Source organism: Copadichromis virginalis, linkage group LG16 (genome assembly GCF_057382275.1).
Source record: "Copadichromis virginalis isolate Kocher_CV1m ecotype Utaka linkage group LG16, C_Virginalis_male_GT1.1, whole genome shotgun sequence".
NCBI lineage: Eukaryota > Metazoa > Chordata > Actinopteri > Cichliformes > Cichlidae > Copadichromis > Copadichromis virginalis.
In genome coordinates this window covers 8,496,200-8,509,793 of record NC_140633.1, presented here as the reverse complement: position 1 = coordinate 8,509,793, position 13,594 = coordinate 8,496,200, and the positions used below count along the sequence as shown (strand labels likewise).

At 41.3% G+C, this 13,594-nt stretch overlaps 1 protein-coding gene across 2 annotated transcripts in view; it reads left to right on the top strand.

Moving 5' to 3' along the window:
* The window catches only part of klf7b (Kruppel like factor 7b), a 72,572-nt gene that overhangs the window by 15,076 nt on the left and 43,902 nt on the right, over positions 1-13,594 (top strand). Inside the window, exon 1 of one of the 2 annotated variants that reach the window (XM_085435127.1) lies at positions 10,568-10,752. The exons of the other annotated variant lie outside the window; for it this stretch is intronic. Coding sequence (XP_085291253.1) covers positions 10,723-10,752 — 30 coding nt within the window. The 5' untranslated portion in view covers positions 10,568-10,722. Of the gene's footprint in view, positions 1-10,567; positions 10,753-13,594 lie in introns of those variants that run through there. 2 annotated transcript variants of the gene reach the window in all.

Sequence of the window (13,594 nt, the reverse complement as noted above, 5' to 3'; positions counted from 1 at the left end):
TCAAACACTGAAAGTTAAAAAATAAAAGCATACTTTTTCTTTGCTTTTTTGTATAGATCAGTTAATCAGTGAATATATTCATTAATCAATCAATCTTATTTTAAAAAACTGAGTCTCACCAGTGCAGACCAGTGTGGCAGTACTACAAGGAGTTAGAGAGAAAACAGCTTGGAGCCAAAATTATGACCCAAGATGGATTTCCGATTCATACATGACCTCTGTTTCCATCCAGATCAAAGGAAAATTAACTTTGATGCCAACTGAAGACATGATGTGTGTGAGTGGAAGTGGGGGAAAGAGGGAAGACATCTGAATTATTCAGGGATGAACTGCAGGACACAGGAAAGTGGAGAAACGGAGTGTTTCTCTTTTACCCCCAAGACTTTGTAATATAGAGAGGATTTTATCGGCCTGGTCTGTAAACCACACACACACACATACACACACAGGCATGTATGAGTCATGCGTACACCCGTCTGGCTTTTCCAGCAAGGCCAATGAGATCAGTGACTACCTCAAAATACAAAAACCTCTGGAGGTAAAAAACAGAGACCCCAGTGAAGAAAAGAAAAAGTGTGATGACAGTAGCAGCTTCCCTGGAGTCATAAATGCACACACACACTCCCAATCTCATACATGTATCCTCCCTGATGGCTTTCTAGTGAAAAACTTTCCTCTACTATTAAACCTGTAGCAATAACGTTTATTGTTAAAGTAGCTGCCATGTAAAAGGGAGAAACATGAAATCAGTGCAGTATGGATAAACTACGTTCAGGTGTTTTTATTACCATTAAAGGCTCAGCAAAACAGTATTAATGCATATTTTTAATGCCTTAATCTCATCTGTGTTAAAAGGCAAACACCCATATGTAAATGCAAAATTAAAAAAAATCTTAACAGGTGCTGAATGAACAAAAAAAAAAAAACAATCTATCAGAGCTCCAGCACTCCCAGTTACATATAAAATGTATTTAATATACTTTGGCAATAAGAAAGGATGTATTTACATGGACACATCTGTAGCAGGGATGCAAGTACTGCAGCATTAAGAAGGCTCTTCATTCTCCCAGGATGAGGTTTAAAATATCTTTTCAGTATCAGTGCAGAAAAGAAGGCTTCTCGTTCACAGTACCTGAACACAGAGGAGTAACGGGGGAAACTAAAAGCTGAGCGAAGAACCCTAACAAACCCCTGTGGGCACCAGGGCTCCCTGAATCGTTTGGGAAAATAATGTGAGTCACGATCTCAAAGGAACTCACCACCTGTGCCCTCCACACCCATCATTAAAACGCTTAATATGGAGTTGGTGTTTATGACACTTAACATCTGTGCTTTGTTTTATTCGAAAACCATCCCAAAGCAGAAATATTCAAGTTACAGCCAACGAGCAGAAGGCTGATACTGAAAACAACCCGAAAAGAGCTGAAAACAGTCATTCGCTACAACTGGTGCATTTAAAAAACGAAAGTAAAAACAGGAAAATGAAAAGTTTCCTCCGCCTGTCAGTGCAGTAAAAGCAGAATGGAAACACGCTGGATGTCTCGGCGTGGTAGGTGGTGGTTGCTCCGCTGTTGCAGCACTTTGGTGATTTTGGTTAATTTATGCGCTCTGGGATGAGATTCTGATAAAAATCTGTTTGGAGCTTCTTGAAGTCGTAACAGTTTTATAAATGATTCAGTGTGATAAGATGTATTGTTTTTGAAGCTCGTGGTGCCTTTAATCTATCCAGTCTGTTACCCCCCCCCCCCCCCCCCCGCTCACAGTTTGTGCTGTAATAAAGCAAAAACAACATCACGCTTTATGAAATTGTTTGACATCATGTTGGTGATTACATATTCAGGTTCAGACCAACTCAGCTACTAATCCTGATATCCTAAAGCACTCTCTTTGATATATTTACATTTAGCGCAGACAATGAAATGAAACAAGCGGAAAATAAAGGAAGGGATCAGCTGCTGTTGCGTCTTAATGGATTGACCCTTTCTGTGTATGAGGGTGTGTGTGTGTGTGTATGAGGGTGTGTGTGTGGTTTGATGGGATGGAGGAGGGATGATGTGGGGGATGAGGTCATAGTGTAGTGTGAGCATGCGTGACTCTTTGTGTGTGTGAAATAAAGGCGTCTGAAAGTGTGTGTGTATAAATGATGACTTCATTCGTTATGCATTTATTTATGATCAGTGTTAGGTGTGTGTGTGTGTGTGTGTGTGTGCGTGAGGGTGTGTGTGTGTTTACCACTTTGAAGGCTAAGAAAAAAAAGAACAAAGAGAATTTTCTAGTCTTATCGCAGCGATTTTGGACGCTGAGGTCACAACTTTATCACATTTTTATTTTACTCTGCTCAAATCAGATACGGTTGCTTAGGACACTTCTCACAAAACTTCAAAACACAAGGAAGATACTGCATGATTCCTCGTCCAATAATATGATGCATCACCTATTTCTGTTGTTTGCTGTTAAACAAAGGAAGTCACGATCACACGTCGCTTATGATGCTTATTGTGAATATAACATCTATGTGCCTGAAAGAAAAACTTGAGCTTTTTTCAGTTTTGCTTGAGCTTCTGTGCGTGAATAAAGACGTGAGAAAGCCCAAAACTGCAGTGTTGTGTGTCCAGTGTTGTGTGTGTTTATTGATTTTGATCAGCTGTTCACCGTTTACATTTCTATAAACTCATTTCAAGCTGAGATGAATCTGATAATTTGGGGATTTTGATATTTTCATGTTGTGAGTGATGCAAATCTAATTGGAACAATCTAGATGGTGGAACTAGTTTCTCAATTATTTTACATCCTGAAGGATGTGTTCACTTTGAATGGACCATACATGTTTATATAATCCTTTCATTTTGTTTTTTCACGTTGCAGCGAGCCTTGTCTGTATCATCATATTTGATTGACTTTATGCTCTTTTTGAAGTTGTTGGCAGCAGTGCCACTATTAAAGTTTGCTTTTTCCATCAACAGTTCAGCATGTGAAAGCTAAGTGGGAACTCTGTTTTCCTCTGTTATCGAGCGTGAAGCGGCAGCATGTGTTTGCCAGGTGATGTCTGAGTCAGAGCACAGATGTGAACCCAGATGTGCTTTGCTTTATGAAAAGGACAGAAAGACAGTTTTGGATGAAAGACTTAACATTTTTGCAAACTAGAGGAGCGTTTGGAAGCGTGCTTAGGCTTCCATAACTTCGATTCTCAGAGTTTGGCTCTGGTTTTTCGATCAGAGTGTGCTGAAATCAGGGTAGCGACTTATGTCGAGATGGAGCGCTGCGTCACAAATACGCGCGCTCGGATTTTCCAGTCGGTTCGAGTGTTGACTTAAAGCTTCTCGCTCTCCTCCTCTTTCATCTGTAAACAGTTCAAACAGCATCATCGGCAGGTCAGTGGTGTTGTTGACTCGCTGGCGCTGATAGACATCAGCAATTCCTCTGCGCACTCCCCCTGTTAGCCTTGCTTTTATAAGTGCAAGGAAATGTGTGTCTAAGTAAACAGGGGAGCGGGTCTGTCTTCTCTACTTGTAGCAGTACTTCTAAACAGAACCCTCCTCCCTTTTCCCAGAAGATTAATTATAAAGGTTATAAAAGTGCAAACAATAGTCAGTCAGTCCTTTGAGATGATTGGCTCTTGGTGTCCAGCTCGGCCAGTCGATTTGTGGCCACACAGAACAATTTTCTCTTATCCAGCTTTCCTGCAAATAGATGCTTCCCGGCAGCTGACTTTCAGCTGTGATTCCTGTAGATTTGTTTACAATGCAAACTACTGTTGGACTGCAGCTCCCACTGAGGTGAGAGCACGGCACTAACGCACACGTCAGCAACTGCGGAACAAGCACAAGTTTTACCCAGCCTTGCTTTTATAAGTGCAAGGAAATGTGTGTCTAAGTAAACAGGGGAGCGGGTCTGTCTTCTCTACTTGTAGCAGTACTTCTAAACAGAACCCTCCTCCCTTTTCCCAGAAGATTAATTATAAAGGTTATAAAAGGGCAAACAATAGTCAGTCAGTCCTTTGAGATGATTGGCTCTTGGTGTCCAGCTACATGAAATTGATATGAATACTGCTGATCTGTTTGTAAGATGGTTTATTTGTGTGTGTGTGTGTGTGTGTGTGTGTGTGTGTGTGTGTGTGTGTGTGTGTGTGTGTGTCTGAGGAATAAGCAGTCCTGTTAGGATCAAAGACTTTCTGTGAGGAGTGAGTTTAAAACTGTTCTTTTATAAGATGCAGACATGTTCAGTAGTGCAGGCATAAAGTAACAAAGTTATATGTTCTAATTCAGACATTGCAGAGCTGTTGATGTGACCTGGCTGAGTGCATCCAACTAATTTTCTGTGTGTGTGTTTTCTTTTGTTCTGCTCCCTCTCCTCCCATCTCTCGTCACGTCTTTGTTTCACTGATGTTCACCCTGCCGGCTGCTATTCTTTGGCCTTCACATCGCTCTGAGCAATGAAGATTAGCTTGACACATGGGACACGGACACACACACACACACACACACACACACACACACACACACACACACGATCGAGGGTCTTATAACAAGTTGTTAACCCCCATTTATAAGTGTGGCCTGCAAATCAGCTCAGTGAAAGGGAGTGTAATCCCTGCCGGACGATTTAATGGTAATCTCCATATCCTGAATAGATTACGTACACACACACACACACACACACACACACACACACACACACACACATGCACGTTTGCAACGAGATACCTCCTTTTCATCCCGCACTTCTGTACTTTATTTACTCTTCCCCTTGCTCGTCTCTGTCTGTGTTTCGGGTTATTAAGAGTTTGGGATGTTTCTTTCTTCTTCCAGGCTGCTTGTCGTTGTGACGGTGTTCATAGAGTTTCAAACGGCACTGATGTCTTTTTATAGCACTTTTATAACCAACAGTACAGAAATGACAAGAAGCGTGTAAAGTCTTTGCTGTCAGCAGTCATGCGGAGGGCATCGATGACTTTTATGCATTTGATTGATTCAGCTTTATTTTTAGAATTATTACCATCTGCAAACTGTGACACAGTTTGCACGATCTCTCCAAACTCGGGATGACACCAAAATTATAGTTTCCACTTTTACACAAGGGGCCATGAGTGCCCAAATCAATGCTCCAGATACACAACTGTGGTACCTTGTGTCATCAACTGTGTGAACTCGTGAGTGTATGCAAACTCTTGTATAAACAGAACAGTGTTTATGCATTAGAAGACTTCCAACATCTCTGTGTATTTAGGCTGAAATCAGGTCAACAAAAGACCCCCCAAGAAAGATGATCAAATGCAGCCTCTCATTGCGTTGGCACACTGGCTGGACTAACAAGGTTTGCTAGAATTACATGTCTGTTGGCAAGCACAGGGTCCTGGAAATAGATAACTTTGTGATGTTTAGAAGTGCTTTTATGAATAATTCCTAATTTATGTCATGTGATGTAATATAAAGGCTGACAAACAGACACACAGTCTCACTTCCATTACTTGAAAATATAATTGTTTAAAGGGCTCCAGAAGCAAAATGTTAATTACAGAGTTCTTGCTGTTAGTTCATTCAGTTCAGTTTCCTCCATCTTTTTCAGTCGGATTTCTGTGCTCTGACCTTCACGCATGCTGTTCTGTCAGCAGTTAGGAGGCTGTTGTTGGCCCTGCTGATACACACATACACATACAGTATACACCCAGCAATCATTAAAGGAATGTATTCCTCAGACTGCAGGCTGTCAGCAATATACCAGGAATACATCAGGGGTAAAAGTCAGCATGTGTGCCTTAGTATATATGTGTATGTAAGGACACGCAAATACACGTGCGCGCCCACACACACCCACAGCACCACAATGCTGACATCATATATAAACACCATCATCATGAAGAACATCATTTAACAGCTTGTGGTGTCTGAGAGTGATGTGTGGGTGATAAAATCAGGCTTGTTGTTCAGAGTAGCAGCCATTTGAACTAAATGAGCATCAGCAACAATAACCTCATTTAACTGAGTGAGAAATGGGTGATGAGCGACAGCTCACCAAATAACTGCAGGGTGAGCTAATGAGCTCTCTGCCAGTGTGGCGTTTTTAAAAAGAAAGTTGGAGCTGCAGCTGGAAAAGAATGGATTTATAATTTTCTGTTTTATTTATGCATTAGTTTATAGCTCGCTCACTCCAGGGTGGGGATACAGTCGCGTCGCTGGTTTGTGCGAGCGCAGGGCCACGTCTGCAAGTTCATGTTAATAAACTGAAGAATTAGCAGGAGAAAAATAATAATCAGGAACTGAAACTTACTGTCTTGGAGTGGATGAATCTTTCTGTGAGTGCTTTTGATTGCTTATCCAAATATAGGTGAGGGGTCTTTTTTATAATATTAGCTGCCTGTCTTTGCAATCACTTTCACTTAATTTTGTGTCTTTTTAAAGTGTCAGAAGGTTCAATAAACACACCAGTTTTAATTTTTCTGGCAGTTATTTCATGGTTCATCAGTGTCTTCATTAAAGATACACAGATTAAAGTCGTCACTCTATGGTAACAGCACTTGAAGATACTCAGTTGTGGCTCATTTCCTTCTTTTTGAAGCTGTTCCTGCTGCTTGTGTAAAGTCACTTGTCCTTGGGAAAACAAGTGCTACAACCTCTCACCTCTCCAAATCCCCCAGCTTAGGGAACACTGTGGTATGGTCACGGATAGGTTTGCAGTCTTAGGCTTTGTTACATGTAACACTGGCCCTGCCCTTTGACAGCATCTGCAGGACTCAGGTGGCTCAGCCCGACGCTTTCGCTCCTTTTTCGTGACACCAACACGGCATAAAAAATGTCCGTGAACTCGGTCACGCAATGCAGATCGCCCTCCAGGACCCTCCTCAGTGGGACGGGAAAGTAAAGGGCACGCTCAGCACAGCTTGACTGACCTTAAACAGGCGTGTATTTCACACACACACACACATACTCAGTTATAGATGGGTTGTCATATTGTCACACACCGTAGAAAATGCGGCAGTAATATCAGCATTTTCCAAAGCAGGGCTCAAAGCAGTGCTACCTGCTGACAGCAGCTGATAATGGACTCAAACTCACCGCAATCTACAAAGCACAAGTATAAAAGTTTCACATATAATTTGCATACTTATCATGATTGGGCCAGCTGCCATTCACATATTGCAGTGTGGTTTTCACACGCCTTAATAAACCTGATGTAGATGGGTGGAGAAGATATAATGTGCGAGTGTGTGTGGGTTGTTTTTTTTTTCCTTTTTTAGAGTCACATGCATGCAGTCTCGTCCCGAGCTAGTTGGCAGGAATTCAGGCTCATCCGTCAGCATTACCGCTCCACTCCGGAGGGTTCATTGGGTTCGTTGCAGCGTAGTTCAGAAAAGCTGGTGGATACACAAACGATCTTTGTGGGCCGCAGCCTCATTTTTTCATTGATTGTGATTCAGATTTTCTTTTATTTGATGGATCTATAGTATATGCTGTAATAATGAGGAGTTCTTTTGAAAAGATATATAATCATATGCATATATATGCAAAGGAGAGATTGTCTCTGATAAAGAGCGTTCATATATCATTCTGTACTGAAGCTTTTATGGAATTTTGAACCTCTTAGACGCCATTTATTAAGCCACATTTTATACACTTTGATGCAGGCATTGTGTACGTGTACGTGATTTATATTTACAGTGCACCAACTGTATGCACTGTATTACATGCAGTGTGACCTTTGAATAAAAGTTCAGTCAGTGGCGCTACAGTCAAAGGAAGATTGTGCAGTAATTCATATATGTCTTTTCTCAGGTTTTAACACGTCCATGGAAACCATGAGGCGTGGAAATTACACATTCCCGTTCTTCTATGTGCATTTATGGAAAGTCAGTGGTGGTTAAGTGGCATCGAGACTCTGGTACAGAGCAGAGGAGGCCACAATCACAATAATTATGACACTGATTGAGTTGGAGCTGGGGTGGAGGCAGGATGCAAAGCAGGGTGCATGTTTGCAGATGCGCAGTGACTGCGGGCAGGCTAAAGTGACTTAAACAGTGGCGCTTATATAAGATTTGCCAATTAGCTGCATTGAAGGCTCTCAGATGAGTCATCGGTTGATATGGGCCACCTGTTGCCATGCTCAAATTTTAAGGCTGTACTGCACACATCACACATTAAAGCATAATTGTACATAATTCAGTACAGTTGCCCACATAATTGTTCATAATTTCTTCTAAAGCGCTGTGAATTTAAGAAAAAAAGAACTAGAACACATCAAGTCTGACTGCAGGTCATTTTTCCTTTTGGTTGATAAAAACAAAAGGAAAAATGTTCTTCCTGAATAGGCTTATTCAGTCATCATCACCGACATTATGCACGCACAAAATGCACTCGTGTGAAAATTAGTCCAGTATGTTGTTTTACACAGTTTCATAGATGTAATATTCATTTGAAACCAGATGACATCAGTGATTAAAAATGGCATAAATCCTTTTCTTTCTTTAATTATCATCAATTCAGCTTAAAAAAAACAGGCAATGTCACACAAAAAATGTCTCTTTTAATATTTCTCTCACCAGTATTCATCTGTGTAACATCTCCCAACTCGATACCGTTAAATCCTTTCACAAACAGCGGCATAGCACCAATTGATTTGGACCAGGGAAGAGCCAGGGGGCAGATTTCCGACCCGGTCCCAGAGTGTCTCGGCCTTGACAGACAGGGGAGGGGACAAATGAGACAGTGTCAATATTGAAACAGGCTAATGGGCTAATGAATGTGGAGAGTTCTGCCTAATGTTCCCAACAGAGCTTCTAGCAAAACCATTAAAGCACTTTTATATGAGTAGACAGGCACAATGCAGTAACTCGATTTATGGGGTACTTTCATGGTCAATTAGGATTGGAGAGAGAGGAGAAAGGCCTGATAGGGGAGGTTAGTGTGTGAGCGTGTGTGCATGTGTTCTTGTGTGCGATATGAGCTTATTAGCTTTAGACAGGGTTACGCCTGTTTTTGTCAATATTTTCCTGAGCTGCACTACTTGTGCCAGTACGGTCATGCTGTTCACAAATGTGATCAGCAGATAGACTGAACACCCGCACAATAAATTTTCTGACAATCAAAGGTCATAATCCCTGTCATATAAAAGGTAGTCATGTGACGGGGCAGTTTTAAGGATTAATATCAGTAAAAATAGTCACCGGGGAATACTGCAGACCCCGGTATGTCGGACTGGATAATAAAGCCTGACATTATTTTTATGAAATCTGATCTCCCCGTGGAACCATCTTATCACCTTCTTTATTACTTCTTGCACAGCTGGCTGCAGGTGTGACCAAATGTCCTTTAATCTTCAAATATGTCCGGATGATTCGGCCCTCGGGGGTCGTATATAAAATTTTAAAGATCTGACCTGGAGAGATGAGTTGGCCGATTAAATCTCAACGCCAGTAAAAACAAAAATGTGATTATGGATCTAAAAGAAAATGTGTTCTTTGCTCAAAAGTAATCCAGTGCAAGGAGAATAAGTAACAGATCCTATAAAATGCACTTAACAGAAACCATGACAACTGATTTATAAATTTTCTTAGGGCCGTTGCTTGCAAAAGAAAACAGCAGTGAGGTCTTTCAGAGGAAGCTGCCTCAGCATAATGAAAAAAAAAAAGAAAACTAAAATTTGGGACACTTCATTTGTGGTGAAAACCTGACCTAAATCTGACTCAACTAAACCTAAACAGCTGCTGTTGGCAGGTGCTAACGTTATGCGGAGCAGCAAAATTAGTTGCCACCAGCTAGCCAGAGAAGTTTGGTAATCATGGACTAGAAATGGTAAATGGCCTGTATTTGTATAGCGCTTTACTAGTCCCTAAGGACCCCAAAGCACTTTACACAACAAATCATCCACACACTGGTGATGGCAGCTACATTGTAGCCACAGCCACCCTGGGGCGCACTGACAGAGGCGAGGCTGCCGGACACTGGCGCCACCGGGCACTCACACCACCACCAATAGGCAACGGGTGACGAGTGAAGTGTCTTGCCCAAGGACACAACAACCGAGACTGTCCAAGCCGGGACTCGAACCGGCAACCTTCCGATTACAACGCGAACTCCCAACTCTTGAGCCACGATTGCCTAGAAGCAACAATGTATAAATTTAGACAAATATGTTGTACTGTAGGACCTTATTCCTCTTAGATTGCCCAAGGCACGGTGAACTGAGATAACGTTCTCAAGTGACTTCAGTCATTTACTACTATTCTCCTAAAATTTTGTATAAAAAGAAACAGAGAGTAGAGGAAGCTTGAAAAAAGAAAGTACTCAAATAGACGGTGGTGGTAGCTCAGTGACATGCTGACTGTGTGTGCCCTCAGGTGCTTACGGGACATTAGGTTAATGTGGTTGACTCACTGGAAGTACGCTTTTTGGAGCAGGGCATTGCGGGGGTTACCTAAAACTGGTGATAGTGAGACAGCTCAACAGTTTGTCACAGCTCGTGTCAAAACAAATCTGCCTGTAGCACAGGAGCTCTACAGTTGAACAGATTTTGAAAGAACACATTACAGCATAGGGCAGTTCTAGACTAAGAATGGGTGTGGTTTAATACTGCGATTGCTTCCATTAGACTAGGAAGCAATAGTAGCTCATGTTAATGCTCTACAGAATTCTGCAGGCAACACCAAGGTGGCTGTGGCGTTTGAGGTGAAGCTGGTACTAATTGGAAGGTTGGTGGTTCAATCATGGCTGCTCCAGTCTACATGCCAAGATGATATTGGGCAAGTTGCTGAAGCCAAAGGTTGGTCCTGACACATTTGTCAGAGTGTGACTCTTAGTTAGAAAGCACTGTCGTTTGGTGTTGTTTATTAGATCAAATGATTCAAGCCTGAATGGACCGTACATACCTGATTGTCAATACCTGGGGTACCAAAGCTCAAAACAAGCGTCAACAAAAGAGTAAGATCTTTGTCAAGTTTTCGTGAGCGCAACCCACATACTCAACTCTGCTGCTCAACTCACAAATGCATTTTCCTTACAGATGTGGCACCATTTAAGGGCTTTGCAACAGAATAAGATTTATTGACAAGTAAATGACCAAACATATATTTCCTTACTTCTTGTGTTAAGTTTAGTTTCTGTGTACACAGTTGGAATCACAGATTTAGCATATGCAAAACCAAAATTACAAGATCTTAAAATTGATGATTGTATATATTTTTTGTTAGTAGTAGTGACAGCTTCCGTCCCTAAATGTAAATGTATCATCAACATCAGCCCTGACAAATTATGGGAATGGCCAATTCATTAAACCTGAGTACATGGGCACACACCTTTCGGTATTCTGAGTCGTGCACATGCTGCTCTCTGTTTCACGCGCACACAAAGAAACTCTCAAACTATGCATCGTCTCTCTGTTGTGTTACTGCAGTTTTACCTCAGAGAGTTGTTGCAGCAGGCAGTCAGCGGAGGATATTTTTAGTTTGCTGAAAAAGAATCGAGTTGTACAGTTTCCCCCCGCCACCCTCTCTCGCCTTCTCACAATACATTCACAGAAAAAACGTTTGAATGAAACGGTTCATTGGTTTTAACAGCAGCTTAATGGGAAGCCCTAATGACTCAATGAACCCTGCAGGGTGAATCACAACATAGACCTCGGCAGGGGGTTATCGCTGTTCATGTGCCCATTTCAATTTAAAAGTTCATCAAATACAAGAGAAAAAACTGTCCGTATTATTAACGTAAATAATATTATATTGCAAGTTGCAGTCACATGCAACTCTGGATGTTAACAAGATGTCCTGTCTTGTAGCAAACACCAATTAATTGTAGAATATGGACAGAAAAACATGGCGCTGTTGTTAGCTTTTCAGAAAGACTGATGAAATACTTTTTCAGGCTAACAGCAAACATGCTAATGATGAAGCTTTACTGCACAGCCAGCATTGAACACATTACCATTGATTTAGGGTCATGTTTATATCCATATGATTAATTATTGTCCAATATTCATTGCCCTTAAGGTCTGTATATCTTCATTTTCTTAATTACCAGTTGCCGGACCTTCCTTCGATTAGCTATCCAGGATCATCCGTCATTTCATGCTAGGCAGTTAGCATACAGTTAGCATGTACAGTAAGCTGCTGCGTGATTACCTTTCAGTTAACTTCAGAGATTTCCTTGTGTGGGCTCATAGGTTTGGGCCCATGATGTTGCCGCAATCTCAGCAGCTGCAAGCTAATTTTTCAAGAATAACTTGTTGAGTTCAGAAAACATTTTAATGCCATGATGAGAAAAGTAGCTAACTCTTTCACTGACAAAGCTAATTTTCTCAATTGCTGTTAATTTGCAATGTAAATTTACACCAATTTACATTGATGTAAATTGGTGTAAGAAGTGGGGTAAAAGTCAGCAGCTTAAATGTAAATGAATACATTTGTGATGTCCAAACCATATAGTATTTAATCTAACCTTAAACATTATGTTCTTTATATTCACATCATTTTTTGTTCTCCACTGGGAGCTGCGTGAAGCTTCTATCAAAGCACTTTGCATAAGTGACTCTTTAGCTATCACATTTACTCTTTTTAAAGTTCTGGAGTCAATGGCTTTCCTAAACTCAAGTGTTGCACAATCACTTTCAGGGTGTGGCTCTCAAACTGTAGTGTTAATCAAAGAGAACGATGGCCCTCGGAGAGAAAAACCACTCAGTGCTTCAAGTATCTCAGTTACTGTTTGGCTAATAAAAAGGGTATTTACATGAGAAAAAACATGGGTAAGCTTTATTCAGTGCTTTATTCTCAAATTAAATAGGAGCGGGCTTTAATGATCCCTGTGGGGGAAATCGAGTCACTGTAGCAGAATACTGGAATGAGATGCAGCAAAGACAATAGAATATAAATAAGAATGTCGTTAATGGGGGATTCAGGCATAAATATCTTTCAGTACACGTGCATAACAGAAAAGAGAAAATACTTGTTTAGGGGTTGTTTGAGTTTTTTGTTTTTAAACTTCAGATGCAAAAACACTGAAAGAAACGCGTGGGTTCTTTCAGCTGAACCCACGCCACTTAAAGGCTACACGGCTGTCTCAGTGTGCGTTTGTCTGTGTGTCTATGCATGCATGTGTGCGAATGTAACGTGTGGACAGCTACCCCATAATTTTTCCAGCCTGGACAAATGCCTCATGGTGGAGGACAGGCCGCCCGACATGAGTAATGACCTGCAGACACAGAGAGAGAGAGAGAGAGAGCAGCTTCATTAACAGAAAGCACAACAGACAGAGGAACAGATGATTCTGCCACAGATTTCAATCCCTCCATCTTAGCCAATTACTGAAATAGCTAGAACACACACACGCACGCACACACACACTGTCATATACAGACTGAGGGAGACAAAGGGAGACAAAGGCCATAAGCCTGGTTAAGCATTATTAAATTATTCCTCAAATTAAAAGGCTGTACCTGCCCTGTCCTTTTAGAGCTCCCTCTCTCCCTTTTTCCTCTCTCTTTCTGTGTGTGTGTGTGTGTGAGATTAAGCTGTTAATTAATTTTATGTCCTTGTATTTAATTACCACGGGCAGTGAAAATGGCGCGTGTGTGAGTGTGTGTGTATTTATTTGAAAGACAACGAGCTGATGAG